This window comes from Telopea speciosissima, chromosome 1 (assembly GCF_018873765.1).
Source record: "Telopea speciosissima isolate NSW1024214 ecotype Mountain lineage chromosome 1, Tspe_v1, whole genome shotgun sequence".
Classification (NCBI taxonomy): domain Eukaryota; kingdom Viridiplantae; phylum Streptophyta; class Magnoliopsida; order Proteales; family Proteaceae; genus Telopea; species Telopea speciosissima.
Window position 1 is genome coordinate 13,849,263 of NC_057916.1, and position 17,783 is coordinate 13,867,045.

Genomic DNA, 17,783 nt, shown 5'->3' on the forward strand with positions numbered 1-17,783 from the left:
ATCTAAGGCCACAGTTTATCCACTACACGTCAACAAGAGCAAGAAACCTGCACACAATCTCCAGATGAAAATTCCAATGGAGAACATGAGCCACACTCCTCATTCTCCTCAAAAAGCAACCATTAAGTAAAAAGTATTTCCAATCTGTTATCCCATCCACACTACTGCATTTGATGTAAATTATTATCTCTCATCTACACATCTTTTTACAAACACTTCCATTTTCTCCCACCACCCCCTCCCCCCACTTCAAACAATCTGTATTTCATCATTTCTTATAGTAACTCTTTTTTTTAACTTCCATATTTTGATAATCTATGTTTCATGTGCATTTTAGCTATATTCTTAATCAGTCAATACATTAACTTGGAAAAATTTTCACCTTTCTGGGATTGAGTGGTTCCATGTTGATGAATGGTGAACTGTCCCTAAAACTCATATGAGTCTCTTTTTCCTTTTCATGGCCCCTGATTTACTTCCTGCCAATCATAAAACAACAATGTCAGCTCCCCCAAGAATGTTAATAATAGATCACTATAGTCGTCTAATTTACACAAGTAAATTTTCTTGAAAAAAAAAGCACCATACACACTGCAAATTATCAATGTATAGAAAAGTAAGAAATTTTGCAAAGTGAAAACTGAAGGGGAAAAAGAACGCTATGTATAGAAACAGAAGGGGAAATCGGACGTGTAAGAGATCATTAGTGCATAGATAATAACCCACAACGGTATTATACATGCATGTCTGATGTATATACCAGCAAGGCAAGGAAAATAAATGTACATATTCTAATTTTCAGCCACAAAAAAATATCTGCTAGGTTTTCAATCTGCCGGAATGACACAAACCTGCAGAAGATTCTCCTTTTGTCAGGCCATTCCGAATTCCAATAATATGACCATCCTGCAATGAATAAAAAAATCGTTACAGCATCCCTCTTAATCTGTGCCATTATCAAAGGACCTTTTAGTTCATACAACATAAATAAGTGTTGGACAATATTATGCGGAACATCAGGTGCAGTCAAAGCAGAAGGCAAATGAGTGACTCAAGAAAGCCCCAATGCAGATGTCGGGGGGGGGGGGGGAGGGAGGAAAAGGAAGAAGATAGGAAGAGTCAACATAGAAAAAATGAAGGCCAAAGTCAGTGATTAGAGCCACCAGGATAAGGAAACATCAAATTTTGGCAATTCCATGAACTCATTGATGCAGATGAAACACAGAATCAGGCTTATTTTAGCGGAAATAAGCCTTGGGTTGGGTTATATATGTGTTGAGCCTTTAGTCCAACGGATTTTCATCTGATAGACCACTTTAATGGGCCTAAAATATGGGTAGGAGCTAGGTATACGGGATTTACTTTATTAGTTTAGTTTGAGTATTTTATTTCATTAAGTAATTGTTATTTCCTTGGTTGTTAAGGATTGGATAGAGTTTTAGTTATAACTTATAAGGAACATCTATTCCTATGATGGATGGAATTTCCTATTTCTTTCTTTCCTAATTTAAGTACCCTTTTCTTTCCTATTGCAAGTACACTTTTAGTTTCTATATATTGATGTAAGTGTCATAGGGCTCCATACAATTTTATGTTTTAAATGGTTCAAGATTTCGCGAAATATCGCCGATATATTGGGATATTTCGGAAATCTCAACAGTACCGACACGAAATGGCAAGGCGAAATGAAAAAAGTTCATATTTCGGTGATATTTCGTGATATTTCGGCGATATTTAGTGACATGTCTTATGAATCTTGCACTCTTGTGAGTTGTGAACTTGTGACTTTATGTATTGACTATTGAGTATTGAACCGTTGACTATTATGGAGTTTATGAGTTATGAGTTATGAGTTATTTTTGATTCATTACTTTGTTTAAATTTCTTATGTCTTTTAGTACCTAATCAATGTGTAGTTAACTATTTATACATCAGGGTCGGTGACCGTATACTGTCAATCAAGGGTGCAAACCCAAAACACCACTTTGAGTTCATTTTTTTTGCAATATGAAGGGTTAAATGTGTTTATTTAGCTTAAATAAGGGTGTACATGAAGTATTAGGCCTTGATATGACCAAAAACCCACCGAGATGGAGTGCCGAAATATGGCAGAAAAAATACCATATTTCGGCGATATTTCAGTATATTTCGGATATTTCGGCCATCTCGACTAGCCCGAGATACCGAGATATCGCGAGATTTTAAACTATGGTTTTAATAAAGATGGCTTTTTACTATAGTTTTGTGTGCTTCAAACAAGCAACTGCAAGATTCAGCAGCAACCCTTAGTGGGATTTCAAGATTCAGTTGGTGGGACTCCAACAAGTTCTCAGCGGGAAGCAGAGTTCATATCTTCTTCTTCACCCTTTCTTCTCCATTATTCTTCAAGTACAGTTTCTTTTTCTGTTTTACAGCATCCCAATTTTTTTAAACTCCAGTTTTGAACTTTACATAGCTGAGAACCAAATCCTAACCTTGGATTCAGAAACTGCAAGCAAATCTAAGCTTATCTACAGTTTTGGTTTTCAAATCAGAAGTCAGTAGAGTCCCATAAATCTGGAACTCTTCCCATCAATCTCTGTGTTTATTTGATCCATTAACTCCTGCAGCGATTACCTATTAGTTGCTGTGAGATATCAAAAAATCTGTTATTGTTTTATCATTGATACTAGCCCTTTGAAAACTGATGTGTTTCAGTTATACAGTAAATGTTCTTAACTCCATCAATCTTAGGGTTTTTGGGTTTCCTATCTCAAGAAGAAACTATTATAACTTCTAACCTGGCTGTTGGATTCAAATCATCTTTTGAGGAGTTTTTCTGGTTATGTTTTTAACTTCATATCAGAAGATTACATCCATCTCAATTGTTGGTCTTCTATTATCAAGTTTTCTACAATTCTGGTCATTTTTATGTCACTGCGATTCTGGTTTAATCTGAGTTTCTGAACCTAATCCCTTAGGCTTCTAGAACCTTATCACTCATTTTGGGCAAGTAGATGTGGAAAATGGATTTGGACTCTACAAACTAGAGCTATTACTTCTACAATGCAATAAATCTAGATGATTATGTATCGGTAGCTGAACAGATCGCAGTCCAATTACAGGTACATTAAGTTATCAGCGACCAAGATGTTCGTGCTTTTCTAACTGGCTTGAAGCCAGAATTGTCATTCTCACAGAGAGAAAAACAATTTCCATAAATAGTCCCTGCTTTAAAAAAAAATAAAAAAATCAACAGATCTCCATTTGATGATTCAGGATCTGTTAGAACAGGTGCAAGATTCAGGAAGCAAACAAAATCAGAGGTGTCCAAAAAGACTCCAACCAAGAAAAATGGCATACGTATAAAGGCCATTTTGATCTGGAATGAATTTCAGAGTTCAGGTGTAGTCAAAATGCATGGAATACTAGACATGGCTGTCACACATTTAAAGAAAGTGCCAGTTGTGTACAAAGGGATACAACATTATATAGCAGAAGTCATTTATTATGATACTACATTATCTTCTTGAAACTTTTGGTCCAGCTAATCGACCAGAAAAGCAAACCTGAAAAGGCAATAAGACAAAAAAAAAAAAAAAAAAAAAAAAAGGGGGGGGGGGGAGAGGGAAACATAAGATGGTCTTAATGCATCAAGTTGAAGGAAAAAAGGGGAAGGTGACGGAGAAAGACTTCATCTTCATGAATATCTGAAGAGTTATCATCAGACTTTAATCATGAAAAATTTACAGCAACTTTCATTTTTAGAGTAAATTTGTATTTAAAATTGTTAATAGATAAATTTTTTAAATTTAAAAACAGTCATATGAAAGTAGTTGTCTATCATAAAAAATTTTTAGATATGAAACTTGTTAGAAAGTTATATATAAAATTTACTCAAATTTTTTTTTTAGAAAGTTATATTTTCATCTTGTTAGAAAGTTATATGGTTGTTTAACTTTCTAACAAGATGAAATGTAAACAACCCTCGTAGGAAAGCATGTAAACAACCTCTTCGTGTAAACTGACTAAGCTTAAAAGTTTTTCTGCATTTTCTTAATTTTTTTCTTAAACCATGTGCAGTATTGCATGTGCCTAACTGCTAATAAACATGAACGTAGCCATCAACGCAAGAGATAAGAGCATGTATCACAAACCGCATCATACACTACGTGCTGGTTATCCCAGAAAGCTAGAGGAGGAAGAAGTACTCGCCCTGCAAGATTATTCAAGTACATTAAGCAGATTCGCATGGGAAATCTAGATGGAACATACTGATTTAACCGAAGAACATAGACCATGGAATTTAAGACTGCATAAGACTTAATTCAGTATATAAGTTACCCAATTTAGATCTTCTATTACTGAGAGATTCTGGAGAGACAATAGAACATTCCTTCATCCTGTGATGAGTAGAACATGCCTAAATAAAATAAACAAAAAAGTTGGTTTAGTTATAATGTGGGACATAGATCTGAAGTTTCAGGGAAGAAAGTAAGACCACATAGCATATGACAAAGAAAGCTCAAGCACAGATATGAAACATATACCCTTAATATGTTACATATTCCCAAAAATCCCCTTAACCTGGTGCATAAATATCACATAGGCCCAATTTTCCACAAATACTTTGAAATGGCATTGCACCATTGGTCACATATTCCCAAATGTAACTTTGACATGCTCAGAATTCAGGACTGCAGAATCGACAGTGTCTGAAATCCACTTCTTGGGTTCTGTGTGATATTATGAGATCGATTAACATCAAAAAAACCAAAGATATCATAAAAAATTGGAGGTGTATTAATACTTATAACTGGGTTTCCAAAAGGAATCCTTATTCTACTAAGAATTATTTCAATGCAACACAGCCTGATCTATTGAGTCGCCCAATTACTCTGGAAGTCAATGAAGAATTGGTATTGAAATCCACTTTTATCCTATGTAATTTGTGTGCAGTTCTCTTCCTACTTAGTTCTAGAAAGTTGATTTACTTGATTTTATCTATTTGTTACTGGGAACTTAAGCAACATAGTACAGCATGCAATTGTCCACAAGAAGCATGCCCAATTGAAAAAACCAGTAAGCAGCCTTAAATAAAAGGCTAAAGAATGAACAAGGAATTTATTTACAGTAATGTATTGCAGAAAATTTGAAGAAGCAATAAGGAGAGGAAACTATTCATCATGAAGAGTGCTGAAGAGAACCATAACAAACAAAACAATACCAATTCAAGTAGCGCTTCTAATACTATGATAAGGAAAAGATACCAACTCTATAATAATAGGATCCAAAAATTGACCCCTAATTAAACTTTAAGTGAATAAGACTCAAAAAAGAAGCTTACTAAAAATAGTAAAAATCAAACTTACTAAAAATAGTAAAACTGGGAGTCCCAATAGATATAGTAAATCTCTACTTACCAAAATAGTTAACTTCATAATTGAAGAAAGTAATAAATTAACATCATAAAGACACTCCTACATCAGAGTCCATAAAACACAGGGGTTTTACATTGTGCTGCATAACATCGTCACAAAAATAAAAGTTGTATCATTTAATATTGCAGAAGCCATTGCCTATGATTATGCACCAAAGATCACAAAAAAAAAAAAAGTAACTAGTTTATAGCAGAAATGTTCTACCCTAGAAAATAAAAGTTCAGACCATACATAAACAAAATATATTTTGTTAGCAGGATTTGAATAAGAGAAATTTTATTGTTTAATAATTCTTTTTAAAAAGCGAAAATTACTTGGACACCCCCTATACTATGGCCTAATTACTTAGTCTCCCTAACATTTGAAACAATTACTTGAACACCCCCTGCAGTTTACCATTTCTTTCAAGTAGCCCTGTCCGTTAGTCAGTCACCGTTACCATGGGTTAATTTTTTTTTTTAAATACCTAAACTACCCTTAAGGTGTAGTGAAGTGACATATTTACCCCTTCTTCTTCTTCTTCCTGCAACAAAAAAAAAAAAGAAATGGACAACCATGGCTGCTGTTTCAAAAACCATTAAGGGTTTGAAAGTTCTACATGATTACTTGTCTTGCTCTCTCTCTCTCTCTCTCTCTCTTACACTTTACCTCTGTCTCTGTTCTTTGCTGAATCGGAGCTTTGATTCTATTTTTCCGGCGACATTTGCAGAGACAAATATCTAAGTACCTTTCACATTGATAGGACACTTTGGCTTTTACTTCTACTTCTCCTCTTTTCATCTTCATATTGACATGTGTTTTATTGGATTGAAATCCAGAACTTTTAGTTCTCTTCCTTAATTTTCTGAGGAAGTGGATGCCATCATTACATTATTAGTTCATCACCAACCCATATATGAAGGGGAAAGCGAAAGCTTAACATGTACACTTAAAGTATCCGATTCGAAAGAACCCATCACACTAATACCACTCACAAATCAGCTTAGTTTTTTGGGTCTATGTGTCTGTGTGAGGATTACGATAGAAACAAGGTTTAGTGTAGCCAAAATTAGATATTTCATTTGGCAAAAATCCAAATACTCTTGTCAATGCTGGCCCAGATCCAGGATCGGACAAGAAAGAGGAAATACAGTTCGTGAACATGGGCATCCTTTCCTACCGGTCCACTTCTGATTACAGTTCCTCTTGTAGGTGAATAAGTTTGATTCTAGTTACCATTAAAGGTTTGAATCTTAATCGATTTTCAGATTCACACTCTTAATTTGAAAATCGATTAAGGGTTTTGGGTTATTTTGATTTGAAATTTGTTTAAGAAAAAAGAAATTTTTTGAAATCGATTAGGGTTTGAAATCAGTAGGAGGTAGGGGCAGTGGGGTTGCATGAGGAAGAGAAGAAGAAGAAGAAGGAGAAGGGGGGTAAATTTGTCAATTTCGTTGTTTTCTATTGAATAAGTGACAAGGGTAAAATGGACATTTCCAATTAAACACTAACAGCAGACTAACACCGTCAAGTTTCAAGGGGTGTCAAGTAATTGTTTCAAACGTTGGTAATCATAAGCAAAATGGCTATAGTACAGGGGGTGTCCAAGTAATTTTCTCTTTTAAAAAGAGAGCAGACCTCAGCACAATGATAAGGTTACTCCATTGCGACCTAGTGGTTGCGGGTACAAGTTGAGAAACAGCCTCTCCGTAAAGTGGGGGTAAGGCTTCTTACATTATGACCCTCCCCAGACTCCACAGTGGTGGGAGCCTTGTGCACTGGGACTGGGTACACCCTTTTTCAATAATTCTTTTTAAGAAAAAGAGTAAAAGAGGCTGCTACCCCAAATAAATACAAGAGCATCAACTACAGGAACAAAATCTACATCATAAGCTAAAGGGTAGAAGAGAGCCCTCATACAGTTCAATCCTGCCTACCCCTCACCCATATTGAAAATCTTAAGTGTAAATGGCTGAATGTGGTCGAAGCTTATTTGAAAAAGCAAAAGCCATGTCACCTCTTTTAACTAATTTGTTTTATACAACGTCAAAATAATGTGCAGGTTTTCTTAGGTAACCTGAGCTTGGATATTACCCAAGGAAACACATATGTCAAGAAACTTAGTAGCAGGTTACATTACATAGGAGGGTGAAACGAAACAGAATGGATTGGGCTTACCTTTTCCTCCTCCCCACCCCCCACCCCCAGTGTGGAAGAGGGTGGGGTGAGAAAGTCCCGCTTTCACAGTTGGAAAAGTTTGTGTGTTAAGGGCATAGGATCAAAACACGTCCATAACACATCCATACAAAGGATGAGCATTTCATAGCTACTTGGTGGTTGATTTCCTGTCTACTTGAACAAATAAGCTTTCTAAGTGGAAGCACGAAAATTGACCTGATGTAAGCTAAGTCCATTGCTTACACAGGAAGTTGAGATCTTAACCTTCCAAACAAAGATATCATACGATTTGAGTCCTAAAGCATGAGAAGGCAACAGTAATCTACTATTAACAAACAACAGTGTTATGCATTTCAAGGTTTGCAACAGAACGTGAACTGTTATTTATATTCTCATGAAAACACTAAGATGGGGAATACGATGAAACTGCAAAAAGAAATCAGTCCCAACGATAGCTTACGTGTGGATTGTAATCCAGTTTCCTCTTTGTTTTTTTCCCAGATGTACTTAGTTCTTCCGTGCTCCTTTCTCCCGCTCCAGCTGAGAGCTTTAGGTAATCAGTATGCTTCACATCACCAGACGTAATGGGAGACCAAGAGTCTTCAACTTGGTTGGTACTCTCTGCACCACTACAGTCTGTAGCTTTCACGCAATCTGGTTCTTTGTCTTCAATTTGGTTGGTAGTCTCTGAATTGCCTTGATCGGTAACAATCAGACACTCTGGTTCTTTAACAGACTCAGGGGAGAGAGAAGACATGTTGTCTAGCTGGGTCCAATGTTGTTGATACATACTGTCTACTTCCCCAGCCTTCATCTCTTTAAGACCAACATCAGGCAGATCAAGGGCACTTTTACGCTTTGATTTGTGACCTATATCTTTTGTAATATTATTTACCAATACAGAATCCACTGAGACAGGGTTGACCTCATCTGTTTCAGTTTCATGACTATAGCCAGCTGCTTGGTCCTTATTGAATTTATTCTTCAGGTTCCTCAGACCATAACTTGATTGTCTGGTTCCAGAGTGACGATGAATTCCCTTAGAACTGTTTGTTTTGCGTCCAGAAGGGTTTTTGGTTGGTTCACTCTTTCCAGCAGCCATCTTTTCTGCAGTTGGATTATCAAAGGTCTCTATCATAGAATTTGGTTTATTGTCTTCATTTGTCAAATATAAGGTAGAATCTGAATTTTCTTTCTGGTAACTTTTTAGATTTTTCAATCTGTCACTTACTCTTCTATCAGGATATTTATTTTGTTTAAGATCAGATGGAGAACTAACATTCATTTTTAAACCAATTACCACCGTAGGATCCACGCTTCTTTTTGAAATTTTGGAACGCACAATATTTGGTGTGGTAACCAAAGATTGTTCTGCAGTTCCTTTAAGGCCTCTTCTAGCAAAACCGGAGATATTTCCACCACTTAATGCCTCTTCAACAAGATCAACTCTTCTAATCTCATCTTTACCCTTTGAGCCATCTTCATTTTTGTTTTTTGTGCTATGTTTTCCATTGCCGTTTGAGACTGTCAGCTTTCTAGATGATACTGCAGGAAAATTAGTAGGAGGTTCAAGTTGCACCAAGACATTGACCTTCGACGGCCTAATATTTTTCACATTAGAGCTTATTGGTACTGAAGGAACCTTATCCTCAATGGCCTCACAGCTACAGTTTCCAGAATTTGATATTTCTTCACTATTCCTCGTATCATCATTGCATTCTCCTAGCACAGTGTGGCAGAAATCCCATTAGCAAAGACTTAGAACAACCACGGATGGAAATTAAACTATCATGCAATCTAATCACTGGAAAACCATATAGATGAGCTGGTAGAGTACAACTTCCACAATTTTCTAAAGGCATGGTTCAACTCACCATAAACAGGGCTGTTCAATGGAACATTTGAGATGGTGGATTCTCTATGAAAATATTCACCTGAATATGTCTCCCAATCATAAGGAAATCCAAATAAGAAATGACTGCAGACCTGTTTGCAGTTTGGATCAGACTCCATTTAGGGAAGGGGAAGAGATATGTAATGATCATATTGTTACTAACAATGCTTCAATTTTATGATACATTTCACTACTTCTTGTGGCAAATACACATAAGCAACACTGCAAGTGATAATCTTCAAAGAATGAGAACATAGACTGTAATAGGATTAAATTAATAAATTTAGCAACATGTTTTTACATAATATTTTTAGGAACAACATATAGGATATAAATGATTGCTGTAGTAACTATTTTCACATATGTATGACTTCAGTTTCCATTAGATAATTAAATTATTAGAATTTTCTACCACTAAATCATTTTTGGTACAAAAAAAATTGGTTCTATATTAGCTCTCTTCAACACTACAACACTTGCAAGTAGGCTTTTTCCTTCTTTTTTTTTTTTTTTTTTTTTTTTTTTGGGGGAGGGGTTGCAGATTACTATAGTATAACAGTTACAAATAAAGGTTTCTTTCTTTTTCTTTTCTTTTCTAAGGGGTTGGTGACGGTTACCAAGGCTCTGTTGAGATGTAAGAGTTTAATTTATCAGTGACAGATAATACTAACAAGTAGTAATTGGTACAAATTTTCTGTCATAGGACTTTATTTATTTTTCCATTACTAATTAATAGGTTAATCAAGAATGCAGTGTCATTGATGTTATCTTCTTAATTACGTAAATTTTAAGTTTCTTTAGTAACAAAAATTTATTTACTTATGTAAGGATAATGAAACCTTAAATCTTGAGAAAGTTTAATTTGCGGTCAAGAAGAAATGAAAATCCCATTGAAAGCGAACTGAAAAGATCAGGTAGTCCATTTTATATCTAAACCATACACTGAGGTGGGTCCCAACCAGAATTATTACAATCCAAAAGTCCTTCCCAAAGTAGTTTTTCTCCTTAAGTTTTAACAAATACATAGATATCTTGAGTACTTTACAGGACAGGCTAAAACCCCATGGTTGTTAATGTGTTACTTTAAAACACTAATGGGTAAAAGCAACTTGGGGTACCTAACGTTTAGAGAAACTATGCTTAGTATACCTCATGTTTGAAAAAACTAAGTTTGGGATACCCCCCCTCTCTCTCTCTCTCTCTCTGATATCTCAGGGGGAAGAGAAGCACATCATAGAACAGAGAGGAAAAAAGTGTGCCAAACATAACATGAGGTACCATAGACGTAATTTTTCTAAATGTTAGGTACACCAGCTGAAATTTACCCAAAACTAAATTTAAATAACTAATGGAAACTGAATCTCAAATATGAACATTGTCTTAGCAAGCTCCAAAGAAAAATAAATTTAACTGAAAACGTGGTCACACGTTCACACACACACAGAGATACAAGGGAATAAGTTTCAAACCTCAGAGGGGAAACCATTTTGAAGTGTGCGATCTCTATTTATAAGGCCCTTGACCATTACAGTGATTCCATCAGCTGTCTCTAGAGTGAATGCATCATATTTCTTGAAAATTGGAGAAGAGGAAAAGGCTCGAACTGCTTGTTGCCTATGATATAATACTTAATGAGTTTGTGAATGATACAGTTAATAATCATTTTGTTCACAGTTTAAACTTAATTCACGTAAGTGGAGCAGTTTCAACTGGCTGAAATTCACAAGTACAAGAGAATGAAAAAAGTGCAGTAGTAGTAAAGCACATCAAGGGGCATGGGCAACCACTTGAAAATGACACCAACCTATTTTCACGTGTTGGCATGCAAAATTTGTTATACATAAGCATGGATTCAGTCATAAGCGGAAAATTATTTACAATAAGGTTATTTAGAACTTTAAGAAATGAACAGACATAATTTTTATAGTCCTTTTGGTGATCAATTTGTTTTAATTTTCAAATTATGAACTAGTGCCTTCCAATATAATGGGAAAAAAGAGAGCAGATTACTACATGTCCATGTGGTTAAAAATCGGTCGTCAAACTTGAGGCACAATGATGCAGGAGAATCCGGCTGTTACAGACACACCAAGAAAAGAAAGAAAAGAAAAAAAGGGGCTAAGACGAAATGTAGCCGCCAGCCCAAGGCCTAGCCTTGCGTGCTTTTTGGGAAGTGGAATCCACATGGCAACAGCTTCAACAAATTCTATTATGTCCTTAGAAAGTAGTTATGAAGGCCCTATTGGTTTTCAAAGAGTCTTTTCATATTTCCTAGGACTATTAATTAGTCTTTTCAGTCTTCTAAATAGTAGTCAATGAGTCTAGTGCTGAGTTTTAATTTTGCTTTGGTCTTTTCACTTTGACTTCTTGTGGACAGTTTTTTATGTCTTGGGGGCAAATATGTATGGGGAATTCCAAAAGGGTTTTAGAATTCTAAGAGTCTACTTTAATGCTACTTGATGTACTCGAGGCTTTTAAAGCCTCCCCCCCTCCCCCCTCAACTATATAATGCAAACCATGGGCTAATTTCAAAGGCACCCAACTAATTTTTATAACAAACTATCTGAATATTTTCTTGTGCGAGTCAAGAGGGCTTAGGTGAGATTCCTACAGTGGCCATAGGTGGGACTCCTATGGCTGGGTAACTAGTGGGACTCTAGTTTGCCAAAGTTATCCTACTATCTTCAACATTCAACATTCATCATCCATCATTTGCACCAGCACCACCTTCATCATTCAAAAGCCAACACAACAGGATCAGAACTAAACAAAATCTGTCTAACCCAAGCTGTCCAGCACCTCCCCCTATTCTCTTTCAGATTTGATCTTGGGTTGCTTACCTTCTCGGGTTTGCATTACACAACCTTCCATGCCATTTCACCACCAGGTTGCTGCATAATACTTGTCCGACCCCAAATCAGAGCAGGCAACAACTAGGGATGAGCAAAAGCCGCATTTCCAAGACAAGATCACATAGGATTACCCAATAATGCCAGAACTAACCCAGCAGAAGACGGGGCTTTAAAAAAGCAATCATAGCTACTCCAATGACTAAGCTAAATTCAAACCCCCACCCCACCCCAAAAAAAAAAAAAAACTTACAAGTTCCAATTTTCTCATTATATTAACATGTTTCTACCCAAAAAAAATGATATTAACATGTTTGAGATTCTGGTACTCTTTTAACCAATGACTCATAGTTAGCAACTGAAATAATGTGGATTAGAATCGGATACAAAAACAAGAACCCCATACGAAGAAACCCTAAAAAGAGAAGAAAGCGTTACTCTTTCGATGTGATGCCTCCCACTGCTAACCTCTTCCCACAGAAATCTTTTTCCGTTTTAATCAACCACCAATCGACCAAACAAACCTGGACGGAAGAAGAATAAAGGTCTATGGGAACCCAGACAAAGAAACTGCAAACACTCGCACAATAAGATGATTTTTCCTAAAAGAATTTTGAGCAAATATGTAATTTACTTACTGTTTTAAGAAATGAGGAGGAAATGGTATCGCTCTTGCTAATGTCCGGATCTGAAGCAGAAGGAAGAGCCGGTGCCATGGGAATGGCGAACATAAACCCAACCGTGTTTGGATGAACCAAATACCAAGATGCACGAGAGTAGGAGTTCTGTAGAATAACGAATGCGCTTCAATCTTTCAGAATTCAGATGCATTGAAGAACGCGAAGCGAATCCATTTAAGAGGATCACTCTATGGTGGCGGGAAACCCAAATGCTCCGAACCGCCTTGGACGGAGCGGATACGGCAGTATCCAACGATCCGTTAACGGGATTCAATTTAATATGGGCTAATTAGTGTGACATAACTTCCCTATAATTGTCATATATTAACTCACGCCCCCCTATCCTAAACTTCTTCTCTGAATTCCTCCCAAAAGCAAACTTTTACCAATAGCCATATACATTCCTATTCCCAAACGAAAGACTGCAACTCAGTATGTACAAATCCTAGGAATAATTATCACCTCCAATTCACGGGGACCTCGAGGGGAATGGACTCCATCTTGGGCACTGTTTTCAGGCAGGGGGTAAAGTGGTCATTTCTGCCCCATATGAGGAATTGGAGGAATTGAAGCTAGTAGCAAATTGGAGGGGATAACGATTCAGGCTCCAGATGCCCAAAACCATAGAAAGTTTGCTAAAACCTAGGCGATGGCGACCCCAACAATTGATGCCAACTATTTCTCACCTTCTGTGGCATTAATTTCTTATGATCGTCCACTTTCTTTATTGAGCGGACTCATACTATGAGCAGAGGAAATAGCTAAAATTACACAAGATGTCATTTTGTATTTTATATTCATCTGTATTTGATGGCATTTTAATAAATTTATTTAAACTTTCAAATAGAGTTTGAGAAAACTTTTGTTGCTTACTTTGGACTAAGATTTTGGCCATTGAATTATATGTGTGATCCTCTATCACATGGACTGACCCATATATTGCCAAATGGCAAATAATGAAGCGTTACATTTTATTAGGCATTATGACACCTAAAAGGACCGGGTTTTTTTTCCCTTTCTTTCTCTTACGTAGATATTTGACATAATTGTAATGGTGTTTAATCCACAGTGGGTGTAATTTTTCCTCATAAAGAAGGGGATAAGGATTTTCCACATAGCTTACGATCTTCCACCCCACATCAATCACGATGTAGGTAACAGTTTCGTCAATTAGGACTCACATGGTCAGAGAGAAGAGAAGGTAACAATGCAAGGTCCACGTGGTTTGAATTGAGAAGACATGGGAAAGCATCCCCACACTACCTGCACGGGAATCCATAAAACATGATTTAATGTAGTGCAAGTGTGTTGATAGGTGATTCATATTTCATCTAGGTCACCCCAGTATCCTCCAAGCATTGCTCTTTTGGATTTCAGTTGGATATATGACTCTTTTTCTTAGTCTTTGCTTATGCTCGGTAATCATCCATTCATGTGAACCAAACAAAGCCTAGAGAAAAAGGGTCATATATAGTTAAGGGAGAGGGTTTCCTACAAGGGCAGTCACTACACCAATGAAGGGTCGAAAAATGGTATCATTCACATGGGTTCATATGGGGCTTACACAGTCAAAATAGGAGAGATAATGTCAATGTGGGCCCACATTTTATTATGTTAAAGGAATCTGTATAAGGGCAGTATAACAGTCTTATTCTCATATAGTTATTATCACCTTCTAGTTGATAATATGGTCATTGTTTTATATTCATCATTCTATTTTATGACTTGTCACTGTGTTCCAGTATGTGAAGAGCCTGTGACACACATTGTGATCGGTCTTCATCTTTGCCTGTAACTCCATCATTAGGGAGGGTGGGGAGAAAGATTGTTTTCCTTGCACAAAGTTGGTTCTTTGTCTCGCAGCAGCATTGCTAGGGGCAATTCTCACACTCCCAATCCCTGAATTCACATTAAAATTGAGAACACCTGTAATACATAAATTTAGGTGCTCAAAAGGCGTACCCAGTGCCAGAGGCTCCCACCACTTTGGGGTCTGGGAAGGTCATAATGTATACAGCCTTACCCCTGCTTTCAAAAAGAGGCTGTGTCCTTTTAGTAAAAGGAAAACAATCCGCAGTTAAGATTGTGCTTGCAGGTAAACTGATAATTTCATTTAGTTGGACATCACCCAGCTTCAAAAGGAGTCTTACACTTGAGGAAATTCTCTTGCTTTCCAACCCTCTTCATGCCGTTCTCACCTGCAAACACAATATTTCAAACACTCATCTGTTCTGCATTTGCATTATCATAGAATAAAGTAGGGGAGTATAGGTATAATGCCTTGAGATGGATCTTTTGGTTGATTGTTAGACATGATAACATTATCCTGTTTCTTGCTTATCCATGACAGCAAAGGAAATAAGTAAGACTGCTAGTAGTGACAAAGGTAAGAGAGGCTCTAGACTCTTGAGGTTGTAATAACACAATGCCCTCCTGGGGTCTTGTGAACAATATCATCTGGAGAAATCAATGAACTAACATAAGCTCGTACACAGATATGCAGCAAATCTTAATGCACTAAAAAAAATCTATTACAATTTTGCTCCATTGGTTTGTTTATTACTCACTGTCAGCAAAACCTGCCTGTAAATGAGCTTTAAGCATAATTGTTGAGAGAATCAGATTCTAAGGATATCCATATCACCCCAATGCCAAGTATATATCCTATATCGATACTAATATTTTTGGGTGTTTTCTTGTGTGGAATGTTTAAACTGATGTATGAGAAGGCCAACCCATACCCCTAGAAAGCATGAAAATATTTTAGATGAAGAACAGATGGGAAGTTATAAGTATGGTTGTGGCATACATGTGCTGTTACTTTAAAAGATATGCTTCTGGTTCTTCTGTTTCGCCAAAATATGAAAAATATAATAGCAATAGAAAGGAGAAAATTTTCTTGGGTACAAGTACAGAATTGATGCTGAATAGTATAAATTAATTTTATGTAACAAGGAGAAAATCCATGATCAAATATTATTGATTCGTTTTATGTAACACTGGAAAACTTATAATAGATCCATCTGAATTCGATATTAAGCAGTAAACGGCATTGATTCCAGTATCTAATAAATTACTTGAAAATGATATTAAAAAAAAAAAGTTATGGTCTTTGATGCGTTAATCATGTGCCCATTATTTAGAGCAGATCCTCATTCAACAGACTTTTCAGGAAATTCTCCAAGGAAATGGGACAGGAGGAGAATACAAATCATCCAGTAAGGAAGTTGTGCACATAAGGAACAGAGGATGTGAAAATTGTCTCAAGAAGGGGGAGAGTAGAAAACACACTCTTTATAATGAAGTACTAAACATAACCAAAAGAGGGAAGGCATGTTCTTCCTTCCTTTATTTCTTTTTCATGTAAGTGATCTTATGGATGAGAGATTGGGGAAGGGATTAGAAACGTTTGAGATCCTAGCATAAATGATCACAACAGTTACAATTAGGATGTCTAGATGTCTTTCTTAGAATGATATAATAAATATTTTCAGAAAATTACTATGATTAATTTGGAAATGATGTAAGTCATTGTTCAGAGAAAGTTTCTTCTTGGTGTTAGAAAAAGTCTTAGCTATATTAGGAGCTTCCATAGCCAAGATGGAGTTATGCTCTTGACAGAACTGTAACGAAGTGAACTCTTCTACACTACCAGATTCAGGAAGCCTGTATGCCACAGGCTTTGGACTTAATGCTACATACAGGGAGTCAGGGAGTGGGTGGAGGAAGAACAAGAAAACTAAAACTCTAATTACAGAGAAAGGCCTAATGGGATTAACAAAAAGTAAACCAAGTGAGTAGTTAGAGAAATACAAAGAAGCTGTTAAGCTTGAACAAGAAGCAAACTAAAGCTCCATCACAAGAAAGCATGTACAAAGAAGCCAAAAAAAAATGTTAATTTAGTTCAAATTACTAGGAAGAGTTAGACAAGTAGTATGGTACTGGCCCAAGGTGTTAAAACAAACACCATGGAACATGAACAAACAAAACAGAGAAAACAGAGATGACACACGGATTTAACGTGGTTCACACACCAATACGATGTGCTACTTCTACAGCCGAAGCTGAAGATGATTCAATATGTAAATGGAAGAAGATACAAATGAATATCTCTCAAGAACACTAAAAACGGTACAAGAACTCTCACCTAGAAACCCTAGCTCGAAAATCCCCAAATCTCACTTGTTTCACTTGCTTACACAACAAGACACAAAAACATATAAATATTCCTCCAAGCGGATCGGGTCGGGTCGTACCGTACACACATAACACAAGCCCATAACAAGAAGCCACTAATTTGCAAAGAATGAACCACTCAAAAAGTACCACAGTTTCTTCCCTTCATCAGGACTTCCATCACAGCAAGCTTGCTGATACTTAAAACAGGCTCTGTTTTCAAGGATCTGAAAGGAAGGCAAACAATGAAATCAGACAATTCTCTTGTTTTCCATTCTTGTGGCATTTTCACCCCCCCTATGAACACCAAGTTATTTCCTGACGTGTGACAGGAAAAGGAGACTGTCAAGACAATTGCGCTTTGGTCACTCGCAGGAAAAAGAGAGATTCTTCAGGTAAATTTTGAAGCATGGAACTACAAACAAGTTTGATCTAATGAACCCACATTGGCACAGTTTCAAAATTTGGAATCGGATCAGTTGATTGGCCGTGACTGATCCTGATTCCGGTCATTTCGGAGCAGCCGCTTCTAGGGTTTTTGGGACTGGATGGCTGGGTTTTCAGATCTAAGGGGTTGATTCTAGAGTTTTTGGGACCAATTCTGGAC

General features: G+C 36.7%; 1 protein-coding gene across 1 annotated transcript; it reads right to left on the reverse strand.

Moving 5' to 3' along the window:
* LOC122660969 (kinetochore-associated protein KNL-2 homolog) lies at window positions 1-17,462 on the reverse strand. The gene is made up of 12 exons (XM_043856273.1): window positions 17,327-17,462; window positions 14,766-14,899; window positions 12,959-13,105; window positions 12,759-12,844; window positions 10,941-11,085; window positions 9,452-9,563; window positions 8,038-9,299; window positions 4,324-4,402; window positions 4,137-4,195; window positions 852-906; window positions 416-479; window positions 1-84 (listed from the first exon to the last, which is right to left on the reverse strand). Exons 1-11 carry the CDS (start codon window positions 17,460-17,462, stop codon window positions 436-438), a joined length of 2,259 nt encoding a protein of 752 aa, XP_043712208.1. The 3' UTR covers window positions 1-84; window positions 416-435.
* Window positions 17,463-17,783: the final 321 nt, after the last annotated feature.

Bases quoted from the DNA above. Each gene is read 5' to 3' on its own strand.
- LOC122660969 (XM_043856273.1), bottom strand. From the start codon at position 17,462: ATGCCACAAGAATGGAAAACAAGAGAATTGTCTGATTTCATTGTTTGC. The intron at 14,900-17,326 runs GTACTTTTTGAG...ATGTGAATTCAG, and splicing joins GATGAAGGGAAGAAACTGTG to GGATTGGGAGTGTGAGAATT. The intron at 480-851 runs GTTTGTGTCATT...TATGATTGGCAG, and splicing joins AAAAGGAGAATCTTCTGCAG to GAAGTAAATCAGGGGCCATG.